Source organism: Cavia porcellus, unplaced genomic scaffold (assembly GCF_034190915.1).
Source record: "Cavia porcellus strain 051 isolate PalLab524CR breed Dunkin Hartley unplaced genomic scaffold, mCavPor4.1 scaffold_7, whole genome shotgun sequence".
Taxonomy (NCBI): Eukaryota; Metazoa; Chordata; class Mammalia; order Rodentia; family Caviidae; genus Cavia; species Cavia porcellus.
The window spans coordinates 31,608,169-31,622,378 of NW_026947490.1; the positions used below are offsets into that span (position 1 = coordinate 31,608,169).

At 40.5% G+C, this 14,210-nt stretch overlaps 1 protein-coding gene across 1 annotated transcript; it reads right to left on the reverse strand.

Moving 5' to 3' along the window:
* Positions 1–315: 315 nt before the first annotated feature.
* Positions 316–10,991, reverse strand: LOC134476678 (zinc finger protein 415-like). Its single transcript, XM_063252275.1, is given in 5 exon segments — positions 316–4,250; positions 4,252–4,939; positions 5,879–6,007; positions 6,589–6,715; positions 9,382–10,991. Coding segments are annotated over 3 exon segments (1,368 nt in total). The 5' UTR covers positions 5,946–6,007; positions 6,589–6,715; positions 9,382–10,991; the 3' UTR covers positions 316–3,637.
* Between the last annotated feature and the right edge of the window lie 3,219 nt (positions 10,992–14,210).

The window sequence follows — 14,210 nt, forward strand, 5'->3', positions numbered from 1 at the left end:
CCCCAGGATGTATATTCTTATACCAAACGAGTAGTGAGCACAATGTTAAAACTTTGGGATATTAGTTGCCATTTGGACCTGGTGAACTTTGAGTTTAGGGCCATACTTAAAGAGTTCTGCTATGTTCAGTGCATTTGTAACATTCTCTCCAGTATAGATTATCTGATTAGTGAGTTGTGGGGCCTGAGTAAAGGCTTTATCAAGCTCACTGCATCTGTAAGGTTTCTCCTCAGAATGAATTCTTTGGTGAACCCTGCAGTTAAACCACCTAAACATCTTGCTATGTTCAATACATTTACGTGACTTCTCCCCAATATGAATTTTCTCATAAGTTTATGGTGTGATCCTGTTCAAAGCCTTACTACATTCACTGCATTTGTAAGCTTTCTCCACTATGAAACAGCTGTTTAGTTATACATTAATGCACATTAAAGGCTTTACCACACTGATTACATTTCTAAGGCTTCTCTCCAGTATGAATTCTATGATTCAGAAGGTGTGAACTGTGACTGAAAACCTTGCTACACGCATTGCACTGGTTTTTCTCCAGTACATTATGTTATGTATTGAGATGGGAGCCCTGGTTAAAGGTCTTGTCACACTCATCACATCCTTAAAGTTTCTTGCCACAAGAAATTCTTTGAGCACTGTCAGACCACTATCTATAGGACTTGCCACATTCTATGCATCTATAAGGCTTCATTTCAGAGTGTACTTTTTCATGATGTCTAAGGTGGAGCAGCTTCATAAAAGTCTTGCTACACTCCCTACACTTGGAAGGTTTTTCTTCACTATGAATTACCTGATGGTAAGTTAGGCTAGAATGTACACAGAAGGCTTTCCCACACTCTTTACATTTGTAAGGTGTCATGGTTTATGTTTGTGTCCCCCAGGCCTCATGAGTTTGCATTGTTCATTTGTGATGGTTCATTGTAGAGTGCTTGGATTGATGGTGTCAGTGCTCCACCCAAATAGGGGTGGAGCCAGGATGTGATGTAATGGCAGGAAAAAGGTGTGTTTTTCTCTTTGCTGGTTTGAGTTTGCTGCTGGCAGCCGCCATGAACTGCAGCCCAGCCATGCTTGCCTGTCTTGGAGACAACTGAGTGTGGACTGAAACCTCCAAAAACTGTAAGAAATAAACCTTTCCTTTCCCAACTTTGGGCTTCAGGTATTTTGTCTCAGCGACGAGTGCAAAGTGACTAAGACAGAAATTTGGTATCGAGGAGTGGGGTCGTTTGCTGTGACTATACCTGGCCATGTTTTTTCAAGAGGCTTTGGAAATGACTTATGGGCGGAGTTTGGAAAGGTTTGGACATGTCACCTGGATGCATAGAGTTGGAGCAGCTTAGGCTGTTCTGTAGAGGAGATTCTGGTCAGAGCTCAAGAGACCAGAAAGCTGATAGAAAGCCTGATGGTAAAGACCAGGCTTGGGAGGTTTCTCCTGGAAAGGACTGCATTGGTTGTTGGACTCCACATGATGTGTGTTATGGCTTGGCAGAAAGTTTTTCTGCATTTTGCTCCTGCCCAGAGACTTTGCCTGAGACTGACACAAAGGGCAATGAACTGATTAATCTTGAAAAAGAAATTAAAAAGCAATCGAACATTGAGGCTGTGGCATGGCTATTGTTGGAGGCTTTTAGCCAGCTTTATGTTTCAAATCAGGAGCAAAGAGCCCAGCAAGATAATTTCCAATACTGTGAGTTTGGCCCGAAGGAAGATTCCAGGAAGGGTGTGGATTGTAAAGACAGAGTTGAGATTTTGATTCCTGAGGAGAAACAGAGAGATAAGAAAGATGGCCCCGGGGCATCCCAGGAAGCAGGTCCTCACCCTGTGCAGCCTCACAGCAAAGATGAAGATTGCCATGCTCCAGAATGGCGACAGAGGCCACGTGAGTTTCCAGAATGGTGACAGAGGCCACGTGAGGTTCCAGAATGGCGGCAACACAGAGAAGCTTTTCATCACAATCAGGTAGACAGAGCCCTGCGATCCAGGCAACTGACCCCTACAGCCAAGAGAGAGAAAAGCCTGGCTACTGCTTCAGCTAACAGCAAACCTTGGCGGCATCCACAAGGTGCTAATTTTAGGTGCAAGGAAAATGCATGAATTCTGAGGGTAAGACGGCTTCCACCTCTATTGCAAAGGGCCTGGGAGGTCAAGCAGTGTGCCCCTGAGAGGGCAATTTGTGAAGATGTAAAGCTGAAGCCGAAGGTGCAGTGGGGACCCCAGAAGTTTGGAAAAGCCAGGAATGTGGATGATCCAAGGGAAGCTGCAAAAAGCGAGCAGAGAAGATTTAAGAGAAAAGCTGCAGGAGTTGAAATCACCAGAGGTGCCCTGGGGGTGGAATCACCCAAGGCTTTTGGAACTTGCAACCAGAGCTGCTTCAGATGCTGAGCTTGGAACTCTAGGACTTAATGTTCGTCCTGCTGGATGTTGGACTTGCTTTGATTCCAATGCTTTGTATTCCCGTTTGTAACTTTTGGAATGGTAATATTTATCTTGTGCCTTTGCATTTCAGAAATGTTTAACCTTGTTTCTTTGGTACAGGGGCTTACAGTTAAGAGTTTGCCATAGGTCTTGGAGGAGACTTGGGACTTGGACTTTTCAGCAATGTTGAAGCTGTTAGGACTTTGGCAACTCTTGGAGGTGGACTAAATGTCTTTTGTATAAAGGATGTACATGAGTCCTGGGGGCCAGGGGTGGAATGTCATGGTTTATGTTTGTGTCCCCCACAAACATGAGTTTGCATTGTTCATTTGTGATGGTTCATTGTATAGTGCTTGGATTGATGGTGTCAGTGCTCCACCCATATAGGGGTGGAGCCAGGATGTGATGTAATGGCAGGAAGAAGGTGTATTTTTCTCTTTGCTGATTTGAGTTTGCTGCTGGTGGCCACCATAAACTGCAGCCCAGCCATGCCTGCCTGTCTTGGAGACAACTGAGTGTGGACTGAAACCTCCAAAAACTGTAAGAAATAAACCTTTCCTTTCCCAACTTTGGGCTTCAGGTATTTTGTCTCAGCGACGAGTAAAAAGTAACTAAGACATAAAGTTTCTCCCCAGTATGAATTCTCTGGTGACTTGAAAGATGGGAATTCTGACTAAAGACTGTCACACAGTTCACATTTATATGGTTTCTTTCCAGTATGGATTATCTGATGTTTACTGAATTGAGAACCCTGAGTAAAGAATTTGCCACACTCATTGCATTTGTATGGTTTCTCTCCAGCATGAATCCTTAAGTGAATCCTGATGTCAGTCCACTGCCTAAAGGCTTTTGCACACTCTTTACATTTGTAAGGTTTCTCCCCAGTATGAATTTTCTGGTGACTTGAAAGATGGGAATTCTGACTGAAAAACTCGTCACAAAGATCACATTTATATGGTTTCTCTCCAGTGTGGATTAATTGGTATTTACTGAGGTGTGAACCCTGAGTAAAGGCTTTGAAAAGCATGAATTCTTAAGTGAATCCTAACTTCAGACCAATGCCTAAAGGCTTTGCCACATTCATTACATTTGTAAGGTTTCTCTCCAGTGTGAATTCTATGATGGCTTGAAAGATGGCAATTTGGACTAAAGACTTTATCACACAGATCACATTTATATGGTTTCTTTCCAATATGGATTATCTGGTGTTTACTCAGATGGGAAACTTAAGAAGAGGCTTTGCCACACTCATTGCATTTGTATGGTTTCTCTCCAGCATGAATTCTTTGTTGAATCCTAATGTCAGACCACTGCCTAAAGGCTTTCCCACATTCATTACATTTGATGGCTTTTCTCCAGAATGAATATTCACATGACCCTTAAGATTTGAACGATTGATAAAAGCCTTTTTACACTCATTACATTTGTAAGGATTCTCCCCAGCGTGAATTATCAGATGGTTAGTCAGGCTTGAACGTACAAAAAATGCTTTACCACGCTCGTAATATTTATGTGGTTTCTCTCCAAAATGAATACTTTGATGGTCCACTAAACTTGAATTTTGGATAAACATTTTACCACATTTATTACATTTGTGTGGTTTCTCTCCAGTATGAGTTCTGTGATGCTTCAGGAGTTGTAACTTTTGGGAAAATGCCTTGCCACATTCACATTTGTAAGGTTTCTCTCCATTATGGATCATTTGATGGTTAATTAGGCTTGCACGCACCTTAAAAGCTTTGCCACATTCATTACATTTATAAGGCTTCTCTCCAGTATGAACTCTCTGATGATTTTCAAGATGTGAATGTTGACTGAATGTTGAGACACTGATTACATTTATATGGTCTCTCTCCAATGTAGATTCTATAATGACTTGCTAGGTTTGACTTCTGACTGAACATTTTGCCACATATATCCCATTTATATGGCTTCTCTCCAGTATGGATCATCAGATGTCTGTTAAGATGGGAGCCCTGATTAAAGGCCTTGCCACACTCACTACATTTGTAAGGTTTCTCTCTGTGTACTTTCCAGTCTTGTGAGTGTAATAAACATTGGAGGGGATTATTCTCATGTATCTCTGCAATGTTACAGTTGACTCTGGGAAGAACTGGTGGAAGTGGTAAAAATGAAGAACCAGCATTGCTAGATTTCTCAAATTGACTACATTTATAAATTTTACTTTTACTCTGAAATCCCTGAATCTCAGTTAGATGTGTCCAACAGCTTAATTGAAACTGATTTTCAACAGACTTCTTTTCTGTAGGCTTTCTATACTGATCTCCTTTGCCAGTGAACTCATTTCTTTGCATTACAGGTGCTCCTTTATAATTTCTTTCATTGTTTCTCCCTTGACAGTCAACATTATGCATCTTTTCCCAGATTACCCTAAAGTAGAAGTCTTGGATGTGGTGAAATTCATGTCTTTCCAATGTCATATTTTGAGATATTTCTCTGATGTTCTTCTTCTCTGTAGGTGGTAATTCCTGGATCACACATGTAGAAGATGTATCTACAAGGTACAAAGAATACAGGCAATTAGTGGTTTCTTTTTTTCTTTCTTTTTTTTTTGAGATATTGGGGGTTGAACCCAGGGGCTCATGCATGCTAGGAAAGCACTCTACTATAGAACTATATCCCTAGCCCTTAATTAGCATATATCCTATAATTAGTATACATGCTGCTCTTGGTCCCCAAAATTTATACCATTCTCACACATCAAATATATTTGTTTCATCCCAATGATCTCAAAAAGCATAGTTTTTCCAGCAAAACTCTAAAACTAAAGTTCAAAGACTCATTCTATTCAGGCAGGGATGAGGCTGAAAGTACCATTTATCCAAAGCAAAATTTCTCTCTAAGCAAGAAACTTTGAAACAAGTCATATGGTTCCAAAATATAGTATACTGTCACCTAATAATGAGGATACATTGTGAGATGCACTGCTAGATGATCTGATTACTGTGCAAACATTACAGAGTGCACCTGAAGAATGTATAGTAACTTGATAGGGCTTTCTGCTCATCTGAGCTATGTGGTATATACTGTTAGGTCTAGGCAACAGGACTATGGAGGTTTCAGCTCTGATGCACATGGACAAAGAACCAAGCACTGGGTAAAATGAAGAACAGGAATGTCTAAAACAAAAGAGTTCCCTTCTTGTGTAGCATAGTCAAGAAACCAGAGATCACAGAAGCTGGTGTTAGTGTTGCTCATCATGACAGAGACTTTGCCTTAATCTCTTGAGCTACAGCAACATTGGATGACCAAAGGATAAACGTTTGTACAGCTGAAGAATGCAGTGATAATGAGAAGAAGGAAATTTTCTCTTTTTTTAAAGAACTCCAAGGAAATTAACTTTGGTTTCACAAAAAAGATTCTTCAATTTGGGAAGAGTTTCCCAAACATTGTTTAACGGTACAGCTTCCTGGTTGTCTATCCAAGCGCTTACCTGTGCTCATAGCTTTGACACATTTCCATCTACTTGGGGTTTGTGCTATTTTTAATTCATTCTTCATAGTCTAGGGCTCTTTCCCATGCTCCAACATAGAGATAACACTCAGGTTAGGAAGACAGATTCCTGCTCATAAAAGAAAAAAAATACAATGTCCTATGGCTTTTCCAGAATATAATTCTACTTCTTTGTTTAGGCAAGGACATGGATATTACAGATGACACTAAAGAAATATTTCACAAATTCAACTACTGACTTCCTTGTTCTGATTGCTTAGCGTATACTGTAATATGCATCTGCTTCTCTCCCAAGATCTACTGAATCAAAGGAGAGATATAAAATAATAATAATAAAAAAACTAGACATTGTAAAAGTTTGCGATAAGCCAGCACTGAGCATTCGAGAAACTGAAGCAGGAGGATCATGAGTTTGAAGGCACCCTGGGCTACATAGTGAGTTCAAGGCCACCTTGAGCTACGCAGTGACACTCTATCTTAAAAAAAAAAAAAAAAACACAAAGAAAGAAAATAAAAAAAGAACCTAAAAACTGAAAGAAAAAAAAATGGTATGCTGTAGGCTATATGCATACTTCCTCTCCAGATTCACAAATGACATATCAAGCAGTTCAGAGCCTCCGTAGAGACACATCAGGGAAATACCGAGAGTCATAGGATAAATCCTGACTTCTGGAAGGAAGTCATCCTCACCCAGTGAGACCAGATTCTTAGAGTTCTCTAGTATCACCTCCTTGTACAGAGCCCTCTGAGTAAGATCCAAGGATTCCCATTCCTCTTGGGAGAATTCTACAGCTACATCCTTGAAGGTCACTAGCACCTGAAAAAAAAATCATACTGCAACAAGAGCAGACAGGAAGAATTATCATCTCCAAATGAAATGCCTACAAGACAGTGGTCCAAAGATTTAATTGTTTTAATTGAGATTCATGTAAAGGTAACTTTAAGCAAATTATTTGTTGCTAATCTTATACTTTTCTACAAGAGGCTATAGTATCCTCTAAATCAGTGACTTCAAATATTTGTAGAAAATACAAGGAACTTATACAGGAAAAATTAACACATGGTTATCTTTACCGTGTTAGATATGTTCCACACACTAAGTAATAGTATCTACAGCTACAGCACATGTGCTGAATTCAGAGATGACAGTGTATAAGGGCTTTAAAGAAAAAGGTCAGAATCTAAAAAAATATGATGGTGACACCAACAGCAATAACTGAAGTGTTTGAATACTTCCTATATACTAGGAATTATTCCAAATGCTTCACATATACTAATTCATATAACAACGTAATAGCCAATAAGGCAAAGAAATGTTGCTATCTTACTAGGAGATAACTGTGTCACAGACACAAACTCATCTCAGCTCAAACAGATAAGAAATAGCAGTAAACACCTGAACTCAGGTGGCTGGGCTTTAAAATGAAACAAATAGAAAGTTATATGACACACACAGCCATCAAAAGTACTTTGATAGCTCCCAGGAGACCTGAAACAAGTTCAAACCTAGTGACATGGAGTCACATATGTAATATGTTAGTATTCTTACTATTATTTAATTTACCCATGTGATAGGGCAAGGAAATTTTTAAGATGGTAGAAAATATGTTAGATGTTATTTCAACAGTTTAAAAAAGCCTAGCTGGGTATGCTGGTATGTGCCTGTAATCTCACCTAATGTTTTATCTGAAGAATGTAGAAAAAGAAAAACTAAACACACTGTTAGCAGGAGAGAACAAAGATTAGAGCAGAGGCAAGGGAAGTAGAAAACTGAAAAATAATAGAAAAATCTAAGTAACAAGAGTTGGGTTTTGGAAAAAATCAATATAACTTATAAACCCTTAACTGGACTACTTAAGAAAAAGGCCCAATTCAAATTTGACAGGAAAGAAGGGACATTATAATTGATGTTCCAGAAATAATAAGACTCCCATAAACAACTGTAAGCCAGTAAATTAGAGAACCTAGAAGAAATGAGTATATTCTTAGAAACATAAAACCTATCTGCACCTATACATAAAGAAAAAAATTACATAAAACTGGTCCATAAGGATTGTTCCAAGACTCTTAGAGTTGCCTGAAGCTGTAGTAATATCAAATTTTATATAGTTTCTTAGGACCACACCCACCAGAGCCTCCTCACATGATCAATGTCACTGGATCACCCTATGTGGAGCTGACAGGGCTTAGGGAGGACAAGTGAGCAAAAGCAAATGTGTGAGGCAGGAGACTCCAGGGTCAGAGGGGACTGGGTGCTGCCATACCCAACACATCAGAAAGGAGAGAAAGATCAACCAACAACAAGGTCTACTTTACTGGAGCGAAAGCCATTACTGACTCCTTTTCCTTCACTTCTGGTCAACTTCCTCAGACAATGTAAGTTTTTAGCAGTCAATCTGGAATCGTTAAAATAAGTTACTTAGTGCTTTATAATTCCCCCACATACCCTCTTCTAGAGCTACAATATAGGAAAGACATGCAGAATGGTGATCCTCCACTGCCCATGCACCAAGAACAACTCTTCAGAGACTGAATTTCCAGCACTCATTTCCTTCTAAAGAAACCCATGAATATACTGCAGCACTAGGAATCTGAGCTGAACTCAGCCTTCAAGTCACAGACTCAGCCCTGAGTAAATACAGAACATAGCTCCCCTCAACCACCTATGGATCACAGATTGATCTCAGCCCTCAGAAATGGAGGACACACAGCCTGGGTACCCAATGGTGAGTGCAGTTTAGAATCAAGTGAGGCAGCAAATGGTATTAAGGGTGGGCTCTAACCCTGCTTTATGAATGACAATCTCTAGTAAGTAAGCAGATAAGATGCATGCACAAAATGCTTCAGATCTTTAATGAGAAGCTAAGTTTAGCACTATGAGGGCATGAAATTTAAAAATACATACATACACATTATCATATTCAAAATGTTCAGGACCAAAAGTTTTCAGATTGTGTACATTTTCCAGATTTCACAATTTGGAAAACTATATAATGAGATATCTTGGGGGTAGGACCCAAGGCTAAACATATTTCAAATAAGTCTTATAAAAACAGCCTGAAGGTAATTTCATCCATTTTTGTTCACATGTGCTTTACCTGTAGCCCATCATATGAGGTGAAGAGCTGGAGACCAAATTACTAATTTATCATGCCTTTGTGATCAAAACTTCATACAAACCTCTATCTATAGAGCTCGAAGTCCTTCCTGGGTAATGAGCACCTTCAACTGCTAGGAGGGTAGTGCATTAAACCTAGGTGAACAGATGCTCCACCTCTAAGAACCATCCCTGTCCTCACCCTATGTATCTCATATCTAGCCATTTATCTGAATCATTTATCAGAGCCTTAATAATACAATAAACTGGTAAATTCCAGCATTCCATTTGTGTGAAATGTCCTTACAAATTAATCAAATCTGAGCAGGGAGTTACAGGCAATAGATCAGAAACACAGACAGCAACCTATTATCTGTGATTGATACCTGCTGGGTGCAGCTGTCTTGCAGGAGGCAGTCCTTAACCCGTGGGACCTGGCTTTAACTCCACGTACACACATGAACTGAATTACAGGAGCCCAAGTGGTGTTCGCTGGAGAAGTGCTCAGTGTCTACGGGGAAAAGCCCATACATTTGGCATCATAAGTTTTCGAAGTTGTACTGAAAATGTAACAGAAGAAAACTTTTTTTCGCTCCCTACCTAGAGCAGGAGCCAGACCATAAAAAGAGGAAGGCCCAGGATAAAACAGAGAGCAGGTTATGGACCAAAGTGGGTTTGAGAAGGTGGCCTACATACTACCAGGAATGCAGTTTGTCAAATCTCAGATCTCTGTGGAGAGGTGATAGTAGTACCAAGACTTAAGAAAGGGAGAGCACTTGCCACTCACAGCTGAGGTGTCAGAGTTCTAGGCAGTGAGACAGCAGAAATGAAAGCCTGAGTCAGGAACAAACTTGGTCCTGAGGAAAAGCAGAGAGGCCCATATAACTGGAGCAGAGTGCTGTGAGAACATTGAAAGAGATGTGAACAGAGCCCGGGGAAGCAACACAGGTAGGATCGAGGTTTCCAACATTATTTTCCAAAACGTGTAAAGAATTTTGGGAACTACATATTCCTTCACCGTTAAAAACAAACATTTATTTATTCATTTATTTTTAACTTACAATGACTGGGAGTGTGGCTCACTGGGAGATCACTTACATGACAACCAGCATGGTAATTTAAACAAAAAAAATTAAAACCCTTACAAATAACAAAATGTATTTTAAGGACACGCTGAAATGGTCACCTTAATCCGAGGGTGTCACTCTTGGCTGCGATGTGGAGGGCTATAGCGGGGATATGTGTAGGCAAACTCAGAAAGCCACTTTTGGAACTGGGTGGGGCACCACACACCCAACCTCCCATCACTTTGAGAGGCTGAGGCAAGAGGATCACAAGTTCCAGCCTAGTCTGAGCAACTTGGCAATACTGTACAATATTTTTTCGTGATCTCACAGAAAATCAAATCAAATCACTTTTGGACACTCGAAAATGGAGATGCTGGTTACACTTCCCAGCACAGAAGTCCAGGAGAAAACTGGACAGAGGCTCCTGGAGTGCAAGGGAGAGGACTGGACGCAGTGGGGAACCAAGCAATGTAGAGCCAAGAGATCTGCCAGGAGACCAGCACATCACCCACCGGGGAGAACTAGGAACTCAAGAAGCCTAACCCTGAACCCTGCCCACAGGACAGGTCCAAGTCACCTCCCCTGGCCCGGCAGGGAGACTTCCAGGGGAGGCCTGGGCGGCGACGCGACACCAGGAGGGGAGGCACGGGAGAGGTCGTGTCCCCCCGAGGTGTGGACTGCGTTGGCCTCGAAGAGGGCAGCGGGCAAGGCGGGAGCGGAGGAAGGGGTCCGCTGTCGGGGAGGGAAGTGCAGGACCGGCCTCCAGCGCCCCGGGTGGAGGATGCGTGGCGGGCACCTAAAGATCCCAAGGGACCCAGACTGAGAAGGTAGAAACAGTAGGAGACCGCGAAGCGCAAACCCAAACCAGTCAGAAAGAAACTATCCGCGCTGCGGCCTTCACTCTGCAGGAACCACGTTTGGTGTGCAGGAAACTGCGCACGCGCAGCCAAAAATACCCACCTGCACCGCGCCTCTGGAAAAGGGAGTGGGCGGGGGATGATTGCGCAACCGATGAGAGGCGGGGCGTGGAGGGAAGAGGTCTGTGCCCATTGCGCAAAACAATGGGGCGGGGCTAAAGGGGCCGCAAAAAATCAGGGGCGGGGCGAGGGGAAGGCCTAAAAAGGCAGAAAATGGGCGGGGTGTGATAGGCAGTAGGCGGGGGAGTGGGTGGAGTCACAGGTAATGGCTGGGAACTGGGCTTCAAAAAGTTGTCTTAAGCTGCTTTAGCAGCTCAAATGCTGTGTCCTATTTTGGGGCTTTTCCTGGTTACTGTTGATTTTCTAGTTATTTGGTGGCACTGGAGATTGAACTTTACCCAGGGGTAGGCAAGCTCCTACTATTGAATTACATTCCCAGTCCTGTTGTTTTTTTAATCATTGAGCCACTCTGTCTTCAGATTTGCAATTTAATCCGTTTACCTAGATATTGATAGGCACTGCTGTAACCATTACCATTTCGGTGACTACTTACTTTATAGAAACATGTACGCCTGTGTGGTATCAGTGAGAAACTTGTCTGTCCTTTTTATTTTTTGAGACAAATTCTCCTTTAAATTGCCCAGTCTGGCTTCGAACTTGTGATCTTCCTGCTGCGGCCTCCGGAGTAACTGGGGCTACAGGTAGTGTATACCACTACACCCAGACTGAAATGTACTTTTAGAAACAATGAAATTTTTGTCAGTTTAATAACCTGAGGATGTCTTTGGGTTTTTATCTGCTACCTCTAGATAGCTACTTAAGTACACAAAGGTGGTCACCAAATTTACCAAGTAGCTTAGCATAAACTGCTACATATTCACTTATCTTTATAACTAGAAGAATAGCAAATTTGAGTTTTTCCCTGAATGAGTATGGAATGAATTACATAAAAAGTTTTAACTGAAAATAGTGGCACGTGTATGTAATTTCAGCATTCTGGGAGCCTGAGGCAGGTTCTAATTCAGCCTGAGGAAATCAGTAAGGCCTTGTATCAGAATCAAATACAAAATAAAAAGCTAGAGAAATAAAGATAAAATAAAATAAAATAAAAATAAAAAGGGCTGGGAGTTCACTTAGTGCAAAGGCATAGGGTTCAATTCTTAGCCAAGGGAAGAAATTATTTTCCCTCTGTTTTCAATCACTTAGCAGATTGTTTCTATTGCTCATCATATTCTGATCTAACATTTTCATTTTATTTTTAAAAAGTGCTTTCCTTCTCTATTTCCATGGTGGAGAGAATTTCTGGACTCAGAGAAGATAGTTTTTGTTTTCAGTTGTATTTTTCCTAAATTTTATTTTATGTTTATACTTTTGGGAATCTTACCCAGGAGTGCTCTATCACTAAGCTATTATATCCCCACCTTGTTGGTTCTTTCTTTCTTTCTCTTTTTCTTTCTATTTCAATCAGGGTCTGGCTGTATAGTTCATGCTGGCCTTAAAATCATGATCCTCCTGCCTCAGACTACAGAGAGCTTGCATTACAGATTTGTGACGCCATATCAAGATTATTTCCCTAATTTTCTTAAAGTGAAATAAAGAGTATTTCTTGGAGAACTGAGTTGAGTTTGTGAGTACTACACTGGATACACTGAATCCTGGTGTTGTTTGTCCTTGATGATCAATGGGGAACAATGCTTGTTAATCTGATAACTCAATCTTCAGTTAAGCCTCAGTTCTCCCACACGGTGGAACTGTGGATCACCCTTGTGCATTGTAATGCAAGACAACATCTCATTGGTAACAATGTCCTGAGAGAGTGTTGACAGTAGACATGTTCCCTAAACTGTAGGGGCTTTTAACTTGTCCTCTGCTCAGACCCATGGTACTTTCTAGCATTTTCCCTCTCCAAATAGAAGAACAGATAACTCTGAGTAACTCTTGAACATTTGCAGAACTTGTGTTTGGAGGATTTATCCTATTACCATTAATTTTTGAATAAAATCTCCCCTATCTTGAATTTGTTCTTTTTCAGTGGTATTTTTCTCCCTTTCTTTTTCTTACAATTTTTTCAGTAGTAAATATTTTCATTATCTGTATTCACATATGTACTATATATATTGTCTGTTTCATCATAGGTTATAATAGATCCTCAACAGTCAATATGTAGAAATAGTTACTGGTGTTAAACATAAAATTTTGAATCTTTAGTAATTTTCAGCTTTAATGATGATATCACCTGGAAGAAATTATCAAAATCTCTGTGTAACAGAAAAATATCTTTTTTTCATTTCTTGTGACTATAGATGTGTCTCTCCATTGAAAAGTTTAGAAGCAAGAAAAGTCCCCATACACAGACTAGATCCGTGGCTCTTAACTAGAATTACCTTTTATCTACTGTATTGAAAGAGTACAATTGATTCCTCCTCAACTTGGGATCACAGAAGTACATGCTGATAAGACGGCTCACAGCTCAGGGGCAAAGCATTTGCTGCCAGGCCTAATATCCTGAGTTTGATCCCCAGCACCACTGAAAAGGAAAGAAGGAAGAAAAATGAAAGGGAAAGGAGGAGGAAAGATGGCAGGACAAAAGGGAGCAAGGAGGAAAAGAAAGTTATGCTGAGATAGATTCTTGTATTCATCTACATGACCTGCTGGATGTTCTGCTTATTTTATTTTATTTTTGGTACTGCGGATCAAATTCACAACTTCACACTTCCAGGCAGGTGTTTATGCCGCTGAGCTAAATCCCAAGTCCTTCTGCTTATTTTAAACTAAAAATATTTTATACGTGCCAATTTCCTATCTAAACATTATCATGTTTCAACTGGTTACCATTCCCAATGAATGAAACTTCTTCACAAATAAAGGTGTGAGAAAAACAGATTTCACAATAGATGTTCCCTCATTTATTGCCATAAAGTTTATGGCAGTAGAAATGGCTATTTAAAATGATAACATGGTTTTACTGTTTTCCGAGTTCACATAAAAGAGAACAATGTGCTTGCCATATATCTTTAGAAATATCTCAAGATATTCTTTACAGAAAAATACATCCAAATGGGGCATTTTGACTTATAACTGTAATCCCAGCACTCTGACAGGGTGCCAAGTTTGCGCTCAGCCTGGCAATTTAGTGATTTAGTGAGACCTTGCCTCAAAAAAAAAAAAAAAAAAAAATCTAGTTTTAAATTTAAATATAACTTCTCTCCTATTTTCTTAAAGCAACTGTCG